This window comes from Rattus norvegicus, chromosome 20, assembly GCF_021556685.1.
Source record: "Rattus norvegicus strain SHRSP/BbbUtx chromosome 20, alternate assembly SHRSP_T2T, whole genome shotgun sequence".
NCBI lineage: Eukaryota > Metazoa > Chordata > Mammalia > Rodentia > Muridae > Rattus > Rattus norvegicus.
This window is the reverse complement of record NC_141553.1, coordinates 8,099,138-8,115,799: the sequence shown is the minus strand read 5'-3', so window position 1 is coordinate 8,115,799 and position 16,662 is coordinate 8,099,138. Positions and strand designations below refer to the sequence as shown.

The 16,662-nt window shown below is 46.6% G+C and overlaps 1 protein-coding gene across 29 annotated transcripts in view; it reads right to left on the bottom strand.

The window, feature by feature from the left end:
* Positions 1–12,596, bottom strand: part of C20h6orf89 (similar to human chromosome 6 open reading frame 89) — a 44,295-nt gene extending 31,699 nt beyond the window's left edge. For 6 of the 29 annotated variants that reach the window (XM_087597078.1, XM_087597077.1, XM_087597079.1 and 3 more), the window contains exons 1-2: positions 12,520–12,596; positions 4,601–4,692 (exon numbers count right to left, since the gene is read on the bottom strand). Coding sequence is in view for 10 of the 29 variants with exons in the window: in XM_087597097.1 (XP_087453223.1) it covers positions 4,601–4,692; positions 11,957–11,961 (97 nt within the window). In the remaining 19 variants the exon portion in view is untranslated. Of the gene's footprint in view, positions 1–4,600; positions 4,693–4,969; positions 5,065–7,074; positions 7,186–7,355; positions 7,526–11,956 lie in introns of those variants that run through there. The other 23 variants (XM_087597081.1, XM_087597082.1, XM_087597083.1 and 20 more) reach the window with 8 other exon arrangements.
* Between the last annotated feature and the right edge of the window lie 4,066 nt (positions 12,597–16,662).

Sequence of the window (16,662 nt, the reverse complement as noted above, 5' to 3'; positions counted from 1 at the left end):
TCTTCCTGTTGGCAGTACTAGGGTTGGAGCAAAGCTCAGCTCCAGTTCATTTTCCTTCCTTCTTTCTCTCTTTTTTTTCTTTTAAATTTATTTATTTTTAAGGAAAAAGTGTTGTGTAACCCAGGCTGGCCTCAAACCTGATGTCTAGCTAAAGCTGTCCTTGAACTCCTAACCGTTGGGTGTGTACTACCATAGCAGGCCGGAAAGTGACTTCCTTTTTGTACCTTTTCTTTTTTTAAGTTACATATGTGTGTGAGTGCAGGTAAGTGCACACATGTGCAGGTGCAGAGACCATGAGTTTAGCACTGCATAAGCTGAGCGCTGGGAACTGCCCTTGTGTCCTCTTCAGAGCCCTCCCCCCCAGCCCCACCCCACCCTCTTGACAGCACAGCTTTTACGCTCTGCAGAAGTCCAGTGCCTCCCTCCCTTTGCTGCCTGCACTCCTGGCCTTACACTTAGGAAGCTAGTGCCTCATTCCTTATCACAGAAGTTTTACATCTTTAAAGGTTATTTTATGTATAAGTGTTCTGCCTGCAAAGCATGTCTGTGTACCATATGTGTGCATGGTGCCCTCAGAGGCCAGAGGATGGCATCAGATCTCCTCGGACTAGAGTTACAGATAGCTGTGGAGTCACTGTGTGGGTACTGGCAATGGAACCAGGACCTCTGGAAGAGAAGAAGCCAATGTTCTTAACTACTGAGCCACTGCTCCAGCCCCACAAAGGTCGGTCTTTATGCTTTCTTCTAAGAGTTTTATAATTCTAGCTTATAAATTAGTTTTCTGGACCACTTTAAATTTATTTTTGTGTGATATAAAGAAGGATCCAATCTCATTCTCTTACATTTGCTGATTGAAGACATACATTGTGTGTGTGTGTGTGTGTGTGTGTGTGTGTGTGTGTGTGTGTGTATGCTTTAAGTAATGCTGGGAATTGAACCCAGGGCCTCATGTATGCCAGGCAAGCAGTCTACCACTGGTCCTCCTGTCTCAGCCTTCTCAGAGCTTTTGCTGCTACTGTTGTGTAGCCCTGGCTGTCCTAAAACTCACTTCTTAGACCAGGCTGGCCTCAAACTTAGATTCACCTGTATCTGCCTCTTGAGAGTTGGGAATGAAGACTTTCAGCACCACCACGCCAGGCTGCCTTTTGAGTGTACTTTTAATCCTAGTACACAGAATGCCAAGGCAGAAAGGTTAAGAATCCAAGGTCAATCTGGGCTTGGGTATACAAATTTCAGACCGGCCTGGGCTATACAGAGGAACCCTGTTTTATTGTTTATTTACTTAAAAAAAAGAAATATACATGTACCACTCCAGTGAAAGTTAGAATCATTTGGGGAATGAAGTGTGTGAAATAAGAACTTAAAAAAAAAAAAATCAGGGCTGGAGAGATGGCTCAGTAGTTAAGAGCACTGACTGTTCTTCCCGAGGTCCTGAGTTCAAATCCCAGCAACCACATGGTGGCTCACAACCATCTGAAATGAGATCTGATGCCCTCTTCTGGTATGTCTGAAGGCAGCTACAGTGTGCTCATAATATATAATAAACAAATAAAATATTAAAAAAAAAGGTCAAGCATAAGTACTTTTAAAAAAATCAGTACACTACTACTAGTGGGAGGGATATAAAACAGGGAATGAAAAAACAGCTGTCAGTTTTTAAAAAATTAAACACTGAGGGCTGGAGAGATGGCTCAGCGGTTAAGAATACTGACTGCTGGGTTGGGGATTTAGCTTAGTGGTAGAGCGCTTGCCTAGCAAGCACAAGGCCCTGGGTTCGGTCCCCAGCTCCGAAAAAAAAAAAAAAAAAGAAAAAAAAAAAAAGAAAAAAAAAAAAAAAAAGAATACTGACTGCTGGGGTTGGGGATTTAGCTCAGTGGTAGAGCGCTTGCCTAGCAATCGCAAGGCCCTGGGTTCGGTCCCCAGCTCCGGGAAAAAAAAAAAAAAAAAAAAGAATACTGACTGCTCTTCCAGAGGTCCTGAGTTCAATTCCCAGCAACCACACGGTGTCTCACAACCATCTGTAATGGGATCTGATGCCCTCTTCTGGTGTGTCTGAAGACAGAGACAGTGTACTCACATACATTAAATAAATAAACTTTAAAAAACATTGAGTTTACATATATCATACAACAACTCTACTCACAGGTATGTACCCAAGAGAACTTAGACCTATGTCCACATAAAGACTTGAACACCAATCTTAGCAGTGGCATTTCTCCTAACAGCCTTGAAACAGAAACAGTCCAAAAGTCTGAACAAACGAATGTGACAGGTACATTTATGGACATTACAGACAACGAGAGTGATGGAGTCCTAACACAGCTGTGTGGCGCAGCCTTGAAAACCCCGTGATGTTGGGGACAATCAGAGAGCAAGAGCAGGGGAGTCTGCAGACACAAAGCCGACCACTAATGCTAATCAATGCTGCCTGAGGGAAGGATGAATTGAAGACAGAGAACAAAAGGCAGCCCTCTCTAGAGTGACTGAACGTTCTCACCCTGAGTCAGTGACAGGGTGTGAGCATAAACTGTGCTTCTCAAGCGGGTGAACTTAGAAGAAATAAATTATATATTCTTTCTTTTTTTCATTTTTAGAAACAACCCTGGCTATCCTGAACTCACTCTATAGATCAGGCTGGACTTGAACTCAGACCCCCCTGCTTCTACCTCCAGAGTGCTGGGATTGAAGGTGTGTGCCACTACCACCTATCAGTAAATCATATCTTTAAAAAGGCTAATATATATTTATGGATTTGCCCTTACCTCTGCTGTGGCATTTATTATACTATACTATGTTCTACCTCCATTGCCCAGTCACTGGTGTCTGACTTCTATGAGGGTGGGATACATACGGTGTATATCTCCTTACCAGAGGTCAATGTCTGGAGCATATGAAGATTTGCATACACTTGGTGAGAAGGAGAAGGATAATGGCTGGCTGAGGACCAACACAAGAAACTATAAAGGACTCTGAGAAATCTAAGGCCTGGGGATGGAGTGCAATTGGCAGCGGCCTGCTGAGCATCCATGGGGCCCTAGGCTCAGTCCTCAGCACCGAATAAACTTGGGCACGGAAACACACATGCGCAAGGTGGAGGCAGGAGGACCAGGAGTGCATCCTCCACTCAGAAAGGATCTAGGCTGGCTTGTGCAGGCCTGAAGCTCATGGAGAGCCTCCTGTCTCTGTGTGGGATCACAGGCATGTATGAGGGCTGGAGTGATGGTGGGTAAAAGCACTGGCTTCTCCTCTAGAGGACCTGGGTTTGATTCAGAGCATCCTATGGTGGCTCATACCATCTGTAACTCAAGACCAGGGGACCTGATGCCATCACTGACCTCTGAGAACACTGCATGCATAAAATGCATACCCACACAGGCAAAACACCCATATACACTTGAAAATGAAATCTTTTACAATTAAAGGTTATCTTAAAGGCATGCGCCATCATGCCTGGCCTTCCAATAGAGATCCTCTTACCTCATGTGTTCCTAGCTATAAACTACTTGTTAGCATGTGCAGAACAGAACGATCATTTGAAGTCACCCAGGTCAATGTCTTTTTTTTTTTAAAGATGTATTTATTTTATATTCGTGGGTACACTGTGGCTGTTGGTATCTTCAGACACACCAGAAGAGGGCATCAGATCTCATTACAGATGGTTGTGAGTCACCATGTGGTTACTGGGAATTGAACTCAGGACCTCTGGGAGAGCAATCGGTGCTCTAACCACTGAGCCATCTCTCCAGCCCCGGGTCAATGTCTTAATTTCTGGGTGAAGAAGAGATGCATCTGAGACAGTCAGCTGCCATGTGGACCTCACTCTGCCCATAAAGCCCTTGGTGAGCAATCAGAAGGGACTAGAAAGCACTCAGAGCCACTCTAAGGTCAAACCAAACCAATCAGGATGTTGTGTTTCCAAGCCTCATACTTGGGGCACATATCTTGTGATCCCACAGAACTGGGAGGGCTGGGAGCTAAGGATGTAGCTCAGTTGGTAGAATGATTGCTCAGTGTGCATAAAGCCCAGGGTTCCAGCACTGAGTGCAGGCAGGAGGGTCACAAGGTCAAAGTCATTCTGGCTACAAAGCAAGTTCAAGACAAGCCTAGAATACATATAACCATGCTCCCTCCCACAAAAGGAAAATCTCCAAAGAACAGTAAGTTAGGTGATGATCTGTAACCATAAAGCTCCCACTGCTACTCTATGGAGCATCTCTGGGACAAAAGAAATGAGAGCCGTTAAGGAAAGACAGCCATGGGTCCCAGTTCAGTGGGAAACCCACGGGGAGGGCCTGGGGCTCGGAGCAGTGATGGCAAGAACAAGGCTCTGGGCTCGATCCCCAGCACACGCAGAGGAGACTAAGATGATAATACATTTGACCCTTCTGTGACTAATTCCAGAGACAGCGGTTTTCTGCTTAAACCGGAGCCTGTAAAACTGATCGTACTGAGAGAATCTTAGTAGTTGGACACAACGTTAATTAGATAACACCGACAACTACAAGTCTTGCCCATTAACAACACGAAGCAGGAAGTCACAGCCAGCAGTGAGCATGAGAAGGAGTGAGAGACTGAGGCTGACGACAGACAATCCATTTACCTCCAGAAAGAGGGTCCAGCCTGGCAGAGAGGAGCTTTGCCTCGGAGGGAAGTTCAGAAGACTGAGTTCGATTCCTTAACAGTGGTTTAACCCTGCAAAGGCAGAGGCAGTGTCACCAGGGGAGTCAGGAACCACGGCCTCTGTCCCACCCTTCATAGACAGTCATCCTTCATTAGCGATAGGGGAGAGAGTTCAAGACTCTCAGTGTAAGCCTGAAACCACACTGCACTGTGCTGTTAGACACACAAGGTTCTCTCACACACGCTTATCAGCAAGTTTAACTTACGAATAAGGAAACAGGACAATGACAATACACTCTAATGATAAGTCACGGGAATCTAGTCTCACTCTCAAATGTCTTGTACTTACCCTTCTTAGGATTCTGTGAGGTGCTAAATGTATATGCAAATCACATGCGGTGAAGGACATAGGCATCTTACTTAACAGCATTAGGAAGGATTACCCTGGGGACAAGACACTGCGAAGTTACTAACGAGAAGGTGGCAGACACGCACACAGAAATACTGAACAAGGGATGGCTCTGCCCTGGCAGATTAGTGTGAGTTCGGCACGCCACTCAGAGGGCACACAACTCAGAACATAGGCACTGCAACATAACATCTGTAACTGTCCAGTGAGCATTTTCTGTCTGGGGAGAATACGGTACTGAGTTCCACAGGCTCTGGTGGGGCTTGACAAAACGTTGATGCTTTCACACCTTTTCCCTGCTGGTTAAAGGCACACTTGGGTCAGGGGTTCAAGCCCCAGCACTGCAAAATGAAGGAAGTAACAAAGGCACCCCCTGAAGTGGCTGCTTCAGTACAATAGCTCTCAACCAAAGGTAACTGTGATCACATTGGAGATATCATTACCACATTCAGTGACGTCTGAAAGTGTGGGGTAGGATTGTTTGTTTTTATTGTAAAAATGAGAGGAGCCCTATTAGCATCTAGTAGTAAAGAGGCAACATCACACAGGGCCCATCAGTCTGCCACATAAGAATGGTTTTGCTCAAAGAAAAGAGAGCTGCCCCTAGTTTTCAAGAGAGGCCTGTAGGGGTGAGGCAGGATGCTGTCTACAGTGAAGGGGACTCAGGATAGGTAGGGTAGGATAAGCAGGGTAGGTCTGAAGAGCAGTTCCCACAGCTCCACCTGGGACTCAGTTCCCATGGGAACAGAAGAGAAGGGAGGCTTGTGGACTGCTGGGACTGAAGATGTTAGGAAGAGCTGAGCATGGTGGGACTATCCCAGAATGCCAGAACTGGGAGGCAAGAACATCAGGAGTTCCAAGCCATTCTCAGATATATATTAAGTTCAGGGCCATCTTGGGCTATGTAAGATCCTGATTCAAAAAAAAAAAAAAATGGACAAACAGGAAAGAGAGGGAGGTCAGGAATTAAGAATGCTTGGGGTTCTTGTCAAAGATTTGGCACCCACACCCTGGCTCATGACCAGCTGTAACTCCAATTCCAGGGAATCTAACACCCTGTTCTGACTTCGTGGGCACTATATACATATGGTGTACGCACGCACACACACACACACACACACACACACACACACACACACACACCTCTATATAAAATAAAATAAATTTTATATAAAAGCCAAAAAGCCAAACAAGTTTGTTGAAAGCAGAAAAGAGACTAGAGAAGAGAATGCATGTAATTGTCACTTTTGCAACAGTCCCTCCATTGACATGACATGTCCTGAACACTGACATGAACAGCTGTGCAGCCCAGCAACTCTAAGACACAATTCTCTCCCCACCCCACCACAGAATAAATGCAATAAGGTTTTAGTTATAAATTACAGAGATCTATCACATAGCAGAGCCACCCAGACTGCACCTCCAGTCTCTATCTTCCCCCCAACCCTTTCAAACTTCTGGAAAACAGAGGAAACAATGAACATGTACACAGTGTCCACTTAGACGTGTCTGTTGTCAACACTGACCCACATCTGCTCTCTCTTTCTCTCTGTGTCTGCTTCTTTCTCTCTCTCTGTCTAGTTTTTCAAAACAGGGTTTCTCTGTGTAGCCCTGGCTGTCCTCAAACTGGCTCTGCAGACCAGAGTGGCCTCTAATGTAGAGATCCACCTGCCTCTGCCTCCTGAGTGCTGGGGTCAAAGGTGTGCGACACCACACCTGGCTGTTTCTATCAGACTCCTTTGACAACAACTGTGACACATTATTCAGTCATCTCTCCATATTTGAGCATCCCGAAAGAATTTCCCCTGTAACAGTGACATGCCTCACTGTCGTTCCCACTAAAATGACTGGTCTCTACTGTTACCCAGTACTCAGCGTGGAGTCCCATGACTCATGACTCGCTCTACACACTCGCACACACCTCCACACCGTTCGAAGACCTTGGACACCCTTGGCCACTGGCTCTGACCGATTCAACACAGAACGTTCCTGGTTTGTTATTTTGCCTTCTCACCTAGCAGAAATCTGCACATCTTTAAACTTACCTCTCTGCCCTCCGAGTCTTGCCTTTTCCTGTTTCTACCTTTAAACGCTCTATTCCTCTGGAGCCGTAATGCTAGGCCTGCCTTCCTCGAGCCTCCACCATTCACGAACCTGCTGAGTCACATGCCTGTGCTCTCACTTGGCCAATTTGGCTCTCATTAGTCACCAATGGCTTCCCTGGTGCCAAGTCCAAAGGGCATCTTTCAGTGACCGCTCTATCTGACCTCTGTGCAGTACCCGCCGTCAGAACCCATTTTCTCCGAGTCCTCTCAGCCTGGCACACCTGTCTTGCTCTCCCGGCAGAGATCAACATGTACCAGTTGTCCTTGACGTTCACTCTCACCACAGCTCGACTACAGCTGTGAGTGATTCCCAAACTTCTTCAGCCCACAATTCTTTCTCAGAGCTCAGGGCCAACCCTATTTACCCACAGGGCTGACCTGACTCCCCACTGTGGAAGGTTTGTGTAACTGACCTTGTTTTCCTGTCAGCTCAGCCTCCCTCATCCTCTTCAAATGTTTACTTTCCTCCTTGTGCACGCTGGCCGGCTCTGGCCTTCTAGAGATCCCAGGGATCAAACTCAGCTCATCAGACTCCACAGTGAATACTTTTACCTGCCAAGCCATCCCTCAGACCCTCCCTCCCTTTCTGTCTGTCTGTCTTTTTTATTGAAGACACTTGTGCTCTGAATTTAAATTAAAACTTTCCTTTGTCTCATTCCTGCCCATGAAATCACCACCGAATGCTTTTGATACAGGCATGACAGTCTGAACCCTAACACTCAGCAGGAGAGGCAGGAAGATCTCTGCAAGTCTGAGGCCGGCTCTGTCTACACAGTGAGCGCCAGGCCAATCAGGGCCCTGAGATAGAAACTATTATCTTTAAAAAAAAAATTAAAAAATTTTTCAGGCTGGAGAGACGGCTCAGTGGTTAAGAGCACTAACTGCTCTTCCAGAGGTATTGAGTTCAAATCCCAGCAACCACATGGTGGCTCACAACCATCTGTAATGGGATTTGATGCCCTCTTCTGGTGCATCTGAAGCCAGCTACAGTGTACTTATGTATAATAAATGAATAAAATAAATTTAATTTTTTTCTACTGTGGACCATCAGAGATAGTGTTCATCTCTGTATTCCCAGCTCTTGTCTTCGGCCTAACCCTTTTCTTATTCACAGGCAGTTTTTCTAAATAGTGAGTCAGTTTTAATTATTTATTTTATGTATGTGAGGGCATCAGAATCCATTACATGATGGATTGTGAGCCACCATGTGGGTGCTGGGATTTGAACTCAGGACCTCTGGAAGAGCAGTGAGCCATCTCTCCAGCCCCTAGTTCTCATGGCCTTTCAAGATGCCCTCCACCCTTCTGAGGGACGGTTGTGCCTGGTTGCTAAGGATGCAGGAGCTAGAACTGGAAAAACCTGGATCACCTAGACTCTTCCACTTACTGATAACCTTAAATCCTAGAGCTTCTCACCTATCACACAGGGGTGAAAAAACAGATGTGGGGAACACACCTGTAATCCTAGCACTTGGGAGTTAGAGCCAGGGGTTCAGCTACATAGCAGGTTTGGGGTTAGCCTGGATTACACAAGACCTTGTATTGAACAAAAAAAAAGATGTGTGTGTGTGTGCATATGTGCAATTGAGGATTATACAATGGTGTATGTAAAATTTGTTCTAATATCTGAGTAAATGGAACAGTAATGACTGCTCTAAGATGAAGTCTAAGCTACCTACCACAGCCTACTATGGTCCCTCCTTGGTCCGTCTTGCTTCTCCACTAAGCCTTCCTCACCTTCTCCATAACCACCCTATTTCACAGCCATTTTCCTAAAAAGCCGGTCTTGGGTGCTCCATCCAGTAAGCGAGCTCTCTGAGCCTTCACCCTAGGCTCTGTCCCTGGACCTCATCGCACCCATCGATCTGCACTTCCCCCTCCATCTCCTCCCAAACCACAGCGAGTTCTTCAAAGCAGACTAATGGAGAAAATGCAGACCCCAGAGACGCTCAGTGATTAAGAGCACTTACTAATATTTCACAGGCCCGGGTTTGGTTTTCAGTACCCACACGGGGCAACTCACAACTGTCTAAGATCCCACACCCACTCCCTAACCTCCACGTTCCAGGGGACCTAGACCTCCTTCTGGCCTCCTATATATATGTGGTGCACACACTCACTTGGAATCACAAACATTCATAGGAATTAAAAATAATAATAACAGGGTTGGGGATTTAGCTCAGTGGTAGAGCGCTTGCCTAGGAAGCGCAAGACCCTGGGTTCGGTCCCCAGCTCCGAAAAAAAGAACAACAACAACAACAACAAAAAATAATAATAATAACTTGGGGCTGGAGAGATGGCTCAGCGGTTAAGAGCACTGACTGCTTTTCCAGAGGTCCCGGGTTCAATTCCTAGCAACCACGTGGTGGCTCACAACTGTCTATAACTCCAATTCCAGGGCCTCTAACACCCTTACACAGACATACATACAGGTAAAACACCAGTGCACATAAGAAGAACTTTTTAAAAGTTTTTAAAAAAAATAGAGACAATAACAGCACAAAAAAGCCAAGAACCTGATGAAGGAACTAATCCACAGAAAGGCCCCGCTGCCACTGTTTCCAAGCTGTGTCTATGGTTTGCTCAGTGCCCTTCCTTTGGATATGCATCGGCCTGGTGAAGCTTTAGTGAGCAGCCAGCCTGGAAGCGAGCACCTTCCCCTTTTGTGTGTGTTAGAGAGTAGACAGAGGGCAGAGACACAAACTGGGTCACAAAGAAAATGTTCCAAGGCAGAGAAGGCAGTTTCAAAGCAGATAAGCGGAAAATGGAGAAAATGCAGGCGCAGAGACTCAGTGACTAAGGGTGGTCACTGCCATTTCAGAGGACCCGAGTTTGGCTCTTTCTGGTATACAAGCTGGGGTGTGTGAACATTCAGCCCAAACAGCAAGGCAGCAAAGGTGAACTTCTCCACACACCCACCTGCGTATATGTATGCTATGCATGTATATGTACTCCTGGGGGGTCTTGGTTTTTTTGTTTTTTTGTTTTTTTTTTTTCTTTTTTTCAGAGCTGGGGACCGAACCCAGGGCCTTGCGCTTGCTAGGCAAGCGCTCTACCACTGAGCTAAATCCCCAACCCCGGGGTCTTGGTTTTTAAGATACTGTCTCATGTAGTCTATCTTCTAAGCTGGGATTAAAGGCGGTCATCAGCAAGCCTGATGGAAGCGTTAATCTGTTTTCTTTCCCTTCAGTACTGGGACCTGAACAGTGCCTGTGCATCCAGTCCAGCACTTAAGACTAAGCCGAATTCCCATTCCCTGCCATGTTCTTAAGAGAGAAACTGAAGGCTGGAGAGATGGCTCAGTGGTCAGAGCACTGACTGCTCTTCCAGAGGTCCTGAGTTCAAATCCCAGCAACCACATGGTGGCTCACAACCATCTGTAATGGGATCTGATGCCCTCTTCTGGTGTGACTGAAGACAGCTACAGTGTATTCATATACATTGAGTAAAAATATTTTTTTTAAAAAGAAGGAAACTGAAATCAACTTTGAGTTAACCAAATGAGAGAGAGAGAGATGTCCATAAAAAGCTCCACACAGGGCACTACCAAGTGAGCACATTAGAATCCCAAGTATGGAGAAGCAGTCTCTACCAAGTACATGATGACTAGACAACATCCCAGGCTACTCACGGTTTCAGATCACAAACTGTGTGGGGCTGTCGCCTAGCAGTGTGTGCCTTGTTAATGTTGCTACATACTGTGTGAAATAGCAGTTTTCAGGCTCTACCTGTGTCACCCCAGGTGACTCCATTTTGTAAGCAGCGTTTGACTCTATTTTAAGAGGAAATGCAGAGACAGGAAGACCACACCACACCTCACTGTGCATAGGGCACCACTATCTGTTAGCATCTCTCACATGGCACAAACTGACAACCACTTACTTCTACAACAACAACAACAACAAAAAAAAAAAAAAAAAAAACAACCCAGACTTTCCCACCTATAGGCCTACGGAAGCAGCTAGATGCGGTGACACACGCCTTTAATCCCAGCACTTGGGAGACAGAGGCAAGTTGGAGGCCAGACTGGCCTACCCATGGAGTTCCAGGCTAGCCAGGGAGGAAAACCAAAACCAAACCAACTCTAATGTATCAAGATAAACTAGGATTCTATGAACAAGTAAGTGTACTGCATTCATACCAGGAAAACCATTATCAAATACATTAGATGGTAACAACTTATCATATACCCTAGAATGTGGCAAAGATCAAATACCCTCACTTGGACCCCGTTGAAGACTTCTAAAACTATAATGACAATGGCCCCCACTGATCATGTGACCATGAGTGTGTTCATTAAGGGCTGACAACAGAGAACTCATACCTATCTCTGGAGCTCAAGCCTGGCAAGATCCTCCCCTCCCCACCACTGTCAATGTGGCCACCCGTTTGTCCTTCCGGACCATCTTCCACTTCATTCCCGAAGCTCACCTCAATGTCGAGGTCCAGCTCGGGGCCTCCCTCTGATCTTAAAGCCTTCATACCTTATTTTGAATACTCGTCATCCCCTTTACTTCTGCTTCATGTAAGCCCTCTTTGAACTGCTGTGGTCTCTTTACCCCACCCCTAACCCCCGTGGAGCTATTCCTACACAGACATATAATTACTGTGGGATGTGTAGTCTCGGTGAGAGTTAATATCACCAGTGAAGATTAGAATAATGTATTCTATTTTCCGTGATGGCCAGCTGTCAAGGGAAATCTGGAGATCTTGGCAAAACGGCAGCCAACCAAAACCACCGTTTGGGAATCTGTTCTACCATCACGCCTGGCACCGGGAATAGACAAATGTGTCCCTGTATGTTTCTGACACAGCATACTCACGACATGTGGCCTGCAAGGTGTAAAGTCTTAAAATGAGATGGAACACCGGGTAGTTTTGATTTTTCTTCTACCGACAGGCAATTGCAAACAGTTCTTTGACCCGGGTCAAGTAGGCCAACCCACGTTCCTTCCTGAAATCTGGGACGCCAATTTTATCACATTAAGTCCACGTTAAAAATAAATAATAAAATATTTCCTCCTTGACAGCTAAGATGTCTAAGAAGGGGTCAGGGGCGGACTCTCATGATGCTAAGGTATCCGTGACAAGTTGGCGAGCGGGGTCAGGGCTTTCGGACACGACCGCCACGTCTGCGAACTAAGTTCGAGCAGAGTCCGACCCCGTTTCCCTCTCCGCGGAGCCTCCGAACGATGTCTGAAGGGAGTCTACCCCCGGGGAGCGGCCGGGGGATGTTGTCAGTCAGCAGAACGCTGGAGGCTCTCGCAGAGGGACGGGAGCGGAGGGGGAAGGTGGCGGCAGCGGCGAGGAGGGCGGCGCGAGGCTGAGGCGGCCGCGGAGGGCGGCCGGCCTCCCCCCCTCCCGGCCTCGGGCCCCAGTCACTCACATGCGGGCCCGCGCCCTCTCGGGCTCCTCCCGCCTCGGGGACACCAGCCGCCGGGCGAGGAGGATTGGCCAACAACTTCCTGCTTCCGGCAGCGCGACCCGGAAGCGATTCTCGCGCCGCGGGCCAGGCCTGGAACACAAAGGAAAAGGTCTTCGCGCCCCAGGTTCCAAAACAGATCCGGCGAGGTTGCGGCGCGCAGGGCAACTCTCGCGGTATCTGAAAAGCGCGTGCTCTTGCGCCCCCTGGCGTCCGTATCGCGCTACTGCGCCTTCTCAGTCGTAGAATTCTATAATAATTAATAATAATAATAATAGTTTATTATTTTCTTTTTAGGGATTCGGACTCGGCTCAATTCACTCGCATTGGCACTTGGCTTACTCGTTTGTATCTATTGACTGCTGATTCTGTGGTAAGCATCACTAAGCACTGTACGCTTAGGAAACTGCTTCAACAATTCTATTGTAACGTGAACGTTCTCACAACACCTAACCTTGTACCAGAGCGGAGCTGGTTACTTTTTTTTTTTTTTTCTTTTTTTCGGAGCTGAGAACCGAACCCAGGCCCTTGTGCTTACTAGGCAAGTGCTCTACCACTGAGCTAAATCCCTAACCCCCAGAGCTGGTTACTTGACTGCAAATTTCTCTCACAGATAGGGAGTGGCAGTCAGTTCGATGCCACATCTCTCAGTCCAAACTCTCTGTAACGTTAGAATATTGAAAAAGTATATATGTGTGTATATGTATATATTTTACTCTTTTTAATTATGTTCACGTTTCTCTATGCACGTATATGTGCATGTGTGTGCATGTGTCCTCAGAGGCCACAAGCAGTGGATCTCATGGAACTGGACTTATAGACAGCTGCGAGCAGAATGTCAGAGCTTCTGGGAACTGAACTCAAATTCTTTGGGAGAACAGCTTTCAAGAGCTCTTAGCGGCCAAGCCATCTTTCCAGCCCCTATATCAGAACCTTTAACTGATTTCTACATGGAACCTGAAACAAAATACAGCCCTGATGCTACCTACCACTCAAGAGCCATGGTGATTGTGAGGTAGGGTCAGACAAACCAGAGCAGAGACTCTGGGCCATCAGGTCATACTATGCCCTCCCCAGTACAGACACAATTAAATCTCCTCTCTTGGCTCCCAGTATTCCTGTACCCTCAGCTGACACACTAAAACTGCTGGAGCTGACTTTTTTTTTTTTTTTCACCCCTTAAAATTACAGTTACACAGGCTGGAAAGATGGCTCAGGAATTACAAACACTGGCTGCTCCAGAAGAGGACCAGGGTTCAGTTTCCAGCACCCACACGATGGCTTAAAACTGTAACTCTAGGGCTGGGGATTTAGCTCAGTGGTAGAGCGCTTACCTAGGAAGCGCAAGGCCCTGGGTTCGGTCCCCAGCTCCGAAAAAAAAAAAAAAAAAACCCTCTTACACTTGAAAATAAATAAATCTGGCACAAAACTTAATTCCAGTTCTGCTGTGAACTAAAAATAATTTGTGTGGAGAGCTTTTGTGGCTGCTCGGATGGAATTTGACATTGGGCCAGGACAAGGAAGTAGGGCTACTCCAGGCAGGAATCAGGCATTGGCCCAGGACGGGGAAGGTAGCTCAGGCAGGAATCTGATTTTAGGCTAAACAAAGAGGCAGGCTTCAGGCAAAAGTAGGACTTTGGGCTAGGACAGGGAAGTAGGCTCAGGTATCTTGGTCATCCTGATAAGCCCCTAGAAACAGTGATCACGGGACTGTGTCCATTGCCTTGCTTGTTCCTGAACTCTTTGTCTTGCGTGTTCCTTAACCTAGAACTGACCATATTACTTGCATGTAATTAAAATGGTATAAAAGCAGACTGGGAAAAAATAAACCCGCCTCGGGGCTGGGGATTTAGCTCAATGGTAGAGCGCTTACCTAGGAAGCCCAAGGCCCTGGGTTCGGTCCCCAGCTCCGAAAAAAAGAACCAAAAAAAATAAAAAAATAAAAAAATAAACCCGCCTCAGCCTCAGAACCAGCCGGGGTCATGCTACGGTGTTATCTAATTGTCTTTTTCTTTTTTTAACAGATTTTTTTTTTTTTGATTCTTTTTTTTTTGGAGCTGGGGACCGAACCCAGGGCCTTGCGCTTCCTAGGTAAGCGCTCTACCACTGAGCTAAATCCCCAGCCCCGTCTTTTTCTTTTTAATCCTCGATCCTGTGTTAGGGAACCTGTTGACTGACTGAGCTGGCTTGGTCAAATTTGGATTCATTTACCAATTTAAATTTATGTTAGCACTTACCCCTAAGCCTGTTTGGTAGCTAGGGAACTATAAAATGCCATATGCACATGTAGACAATATACAGATGTTCAGAGACAGACACAGAGTGCTAGAGCAATCCCTGCTCTGAGATCTGTACTTTTGAAAAGGTAAGGTTTTTCCCTAGAATCCTGGCAGAGAACTTACCGTAGAATTATGGACTTGGAGCCCGAGCTGGCCAGAGAAACCCCGTCTCAAAAAACAAACAAACGGGGTTGGGGATTTACCTCAGTGGTAGAGCGCTTGCCTAGCAAGTGCAAGGCTCTGGGTTCGGTCCCCAGCTCCGAAAAAAAGAAAGAAACAAACAAAAACTTAAATATAGAATCACTACTCTTAAAGTGTTTTGGATCCGAACTGGGATGCTTTGGGGAGTAAGGTGGTTTCTTTCCACAGAATCTCTAGCTGTTCTCTTGGAGGTATGACAGTGCCTTAGAAAATCTGGGGGGTTAATCCTTAATGATGATGTCCCCCAAGGGCCATTTACTGTTCGGTCTGAGCTAGGAACAGAGTGTAGATGAATCTAGGGAATTTCTACCTTCTGTGCCAGAGTCACTTGGTAGAGACATTAATTAAGATTTGTCCAGAAAAAGAAAAGCAAACTAAGACCACACACATATAGCAGGGCAGATCAGCCAAGTAATGATCAGGGATACTCACCCATGGTGCTTTGGGTGGACTCAGGAATGAGTCCCCCCCCCCCAAGATGTCAGAGGTGACACGTCACCAAGTCATCTTCAACTGTCCAAGTTGGTCCATTAATCTTTTAGGGACCTTGACTCAGGCAAACTACAGGATTCGTGACTTGGATACAACAGAGGTTTTCAGGCCTGAGCAGTCTAAAGCAGATCTGGAGATTTTTATAAAGACATTTTAAATGGCATAAAGCAAGGGGATTAAGGGAAAGGGGAGGAACTGGAAGGCAGACAGTCAAGTACAAGGGTGTTGCTAGAGGCTTCCCAAGGGAGAGTAGCTGAGAGGAAACCTACAGCAAGCCACGCCCAAGAAGGAGGGAGAGAAGGGAAGGAAAGGAGTGAAGCAGGCAAAGGAAGGGAGGAGGAAGGGACAGGAGTGTCGAATTATGGGGTAGCCTGCTCACAGGGCCCCCAAAACCTCTGGGATGGAGCCCTCTGAAGGCCTACTGATGTATGAGGAGTAACTCGGGCTCACCGCCAGCTCACTCACCCTCACCAATAACAGAGAACGTGGCAGACAGGCTGCCTCACACAGTGCACAGTGTCAAATGTGGGTGACAGAGGACTGAGTGGAGGGTTGGACTGGACAGTGGATGTTTAAGTTGACTCTGGCCTACCGTAATGTAGCATAGTTGTAGGACACACTGAAATGCCAAAACATTGCAAGACTTAAAAAAAAAGATAAAAAGTACCCGTCAAAAGATACAAAGTACCTATGATTGCAGGCTGTGGAAGCTAGCTGCTATCAATGGCTTAGTGTGTGCTTCCAACATGCTGGGTAAGTATGCTATCACTAAGCTATAACCCCTGCCTCCCTCCCCTCTGGTGTGTGTGTGTGTGTGTCTTATGAGAGGAAGTTCGTTTCTTCTGCTGTATGGGTCCCAACTTGAACACAGGTCTTCCGGTTTGGAAGCAAGCATCTTTACCCTCTGAGCCACCCCGCAGCCCAAGGGACTGGTGGTTTTTTTTAAAACATTTTTGTTCCAGGTGGAGAGGTTTAATGAGAGAAGAAGAGTAGAAGAAAGGAGGAACAAAGGAAACCAGCCATGGGCATGTGGAGGAAAGGGGGGATGGGGAGAAAAGGGACAGGGACAGAGGGGAAGAAAGCAGAGAAGCAAGAGCAAGAGCTAATCATTTTCCTTAATCATGAATGATGTCAT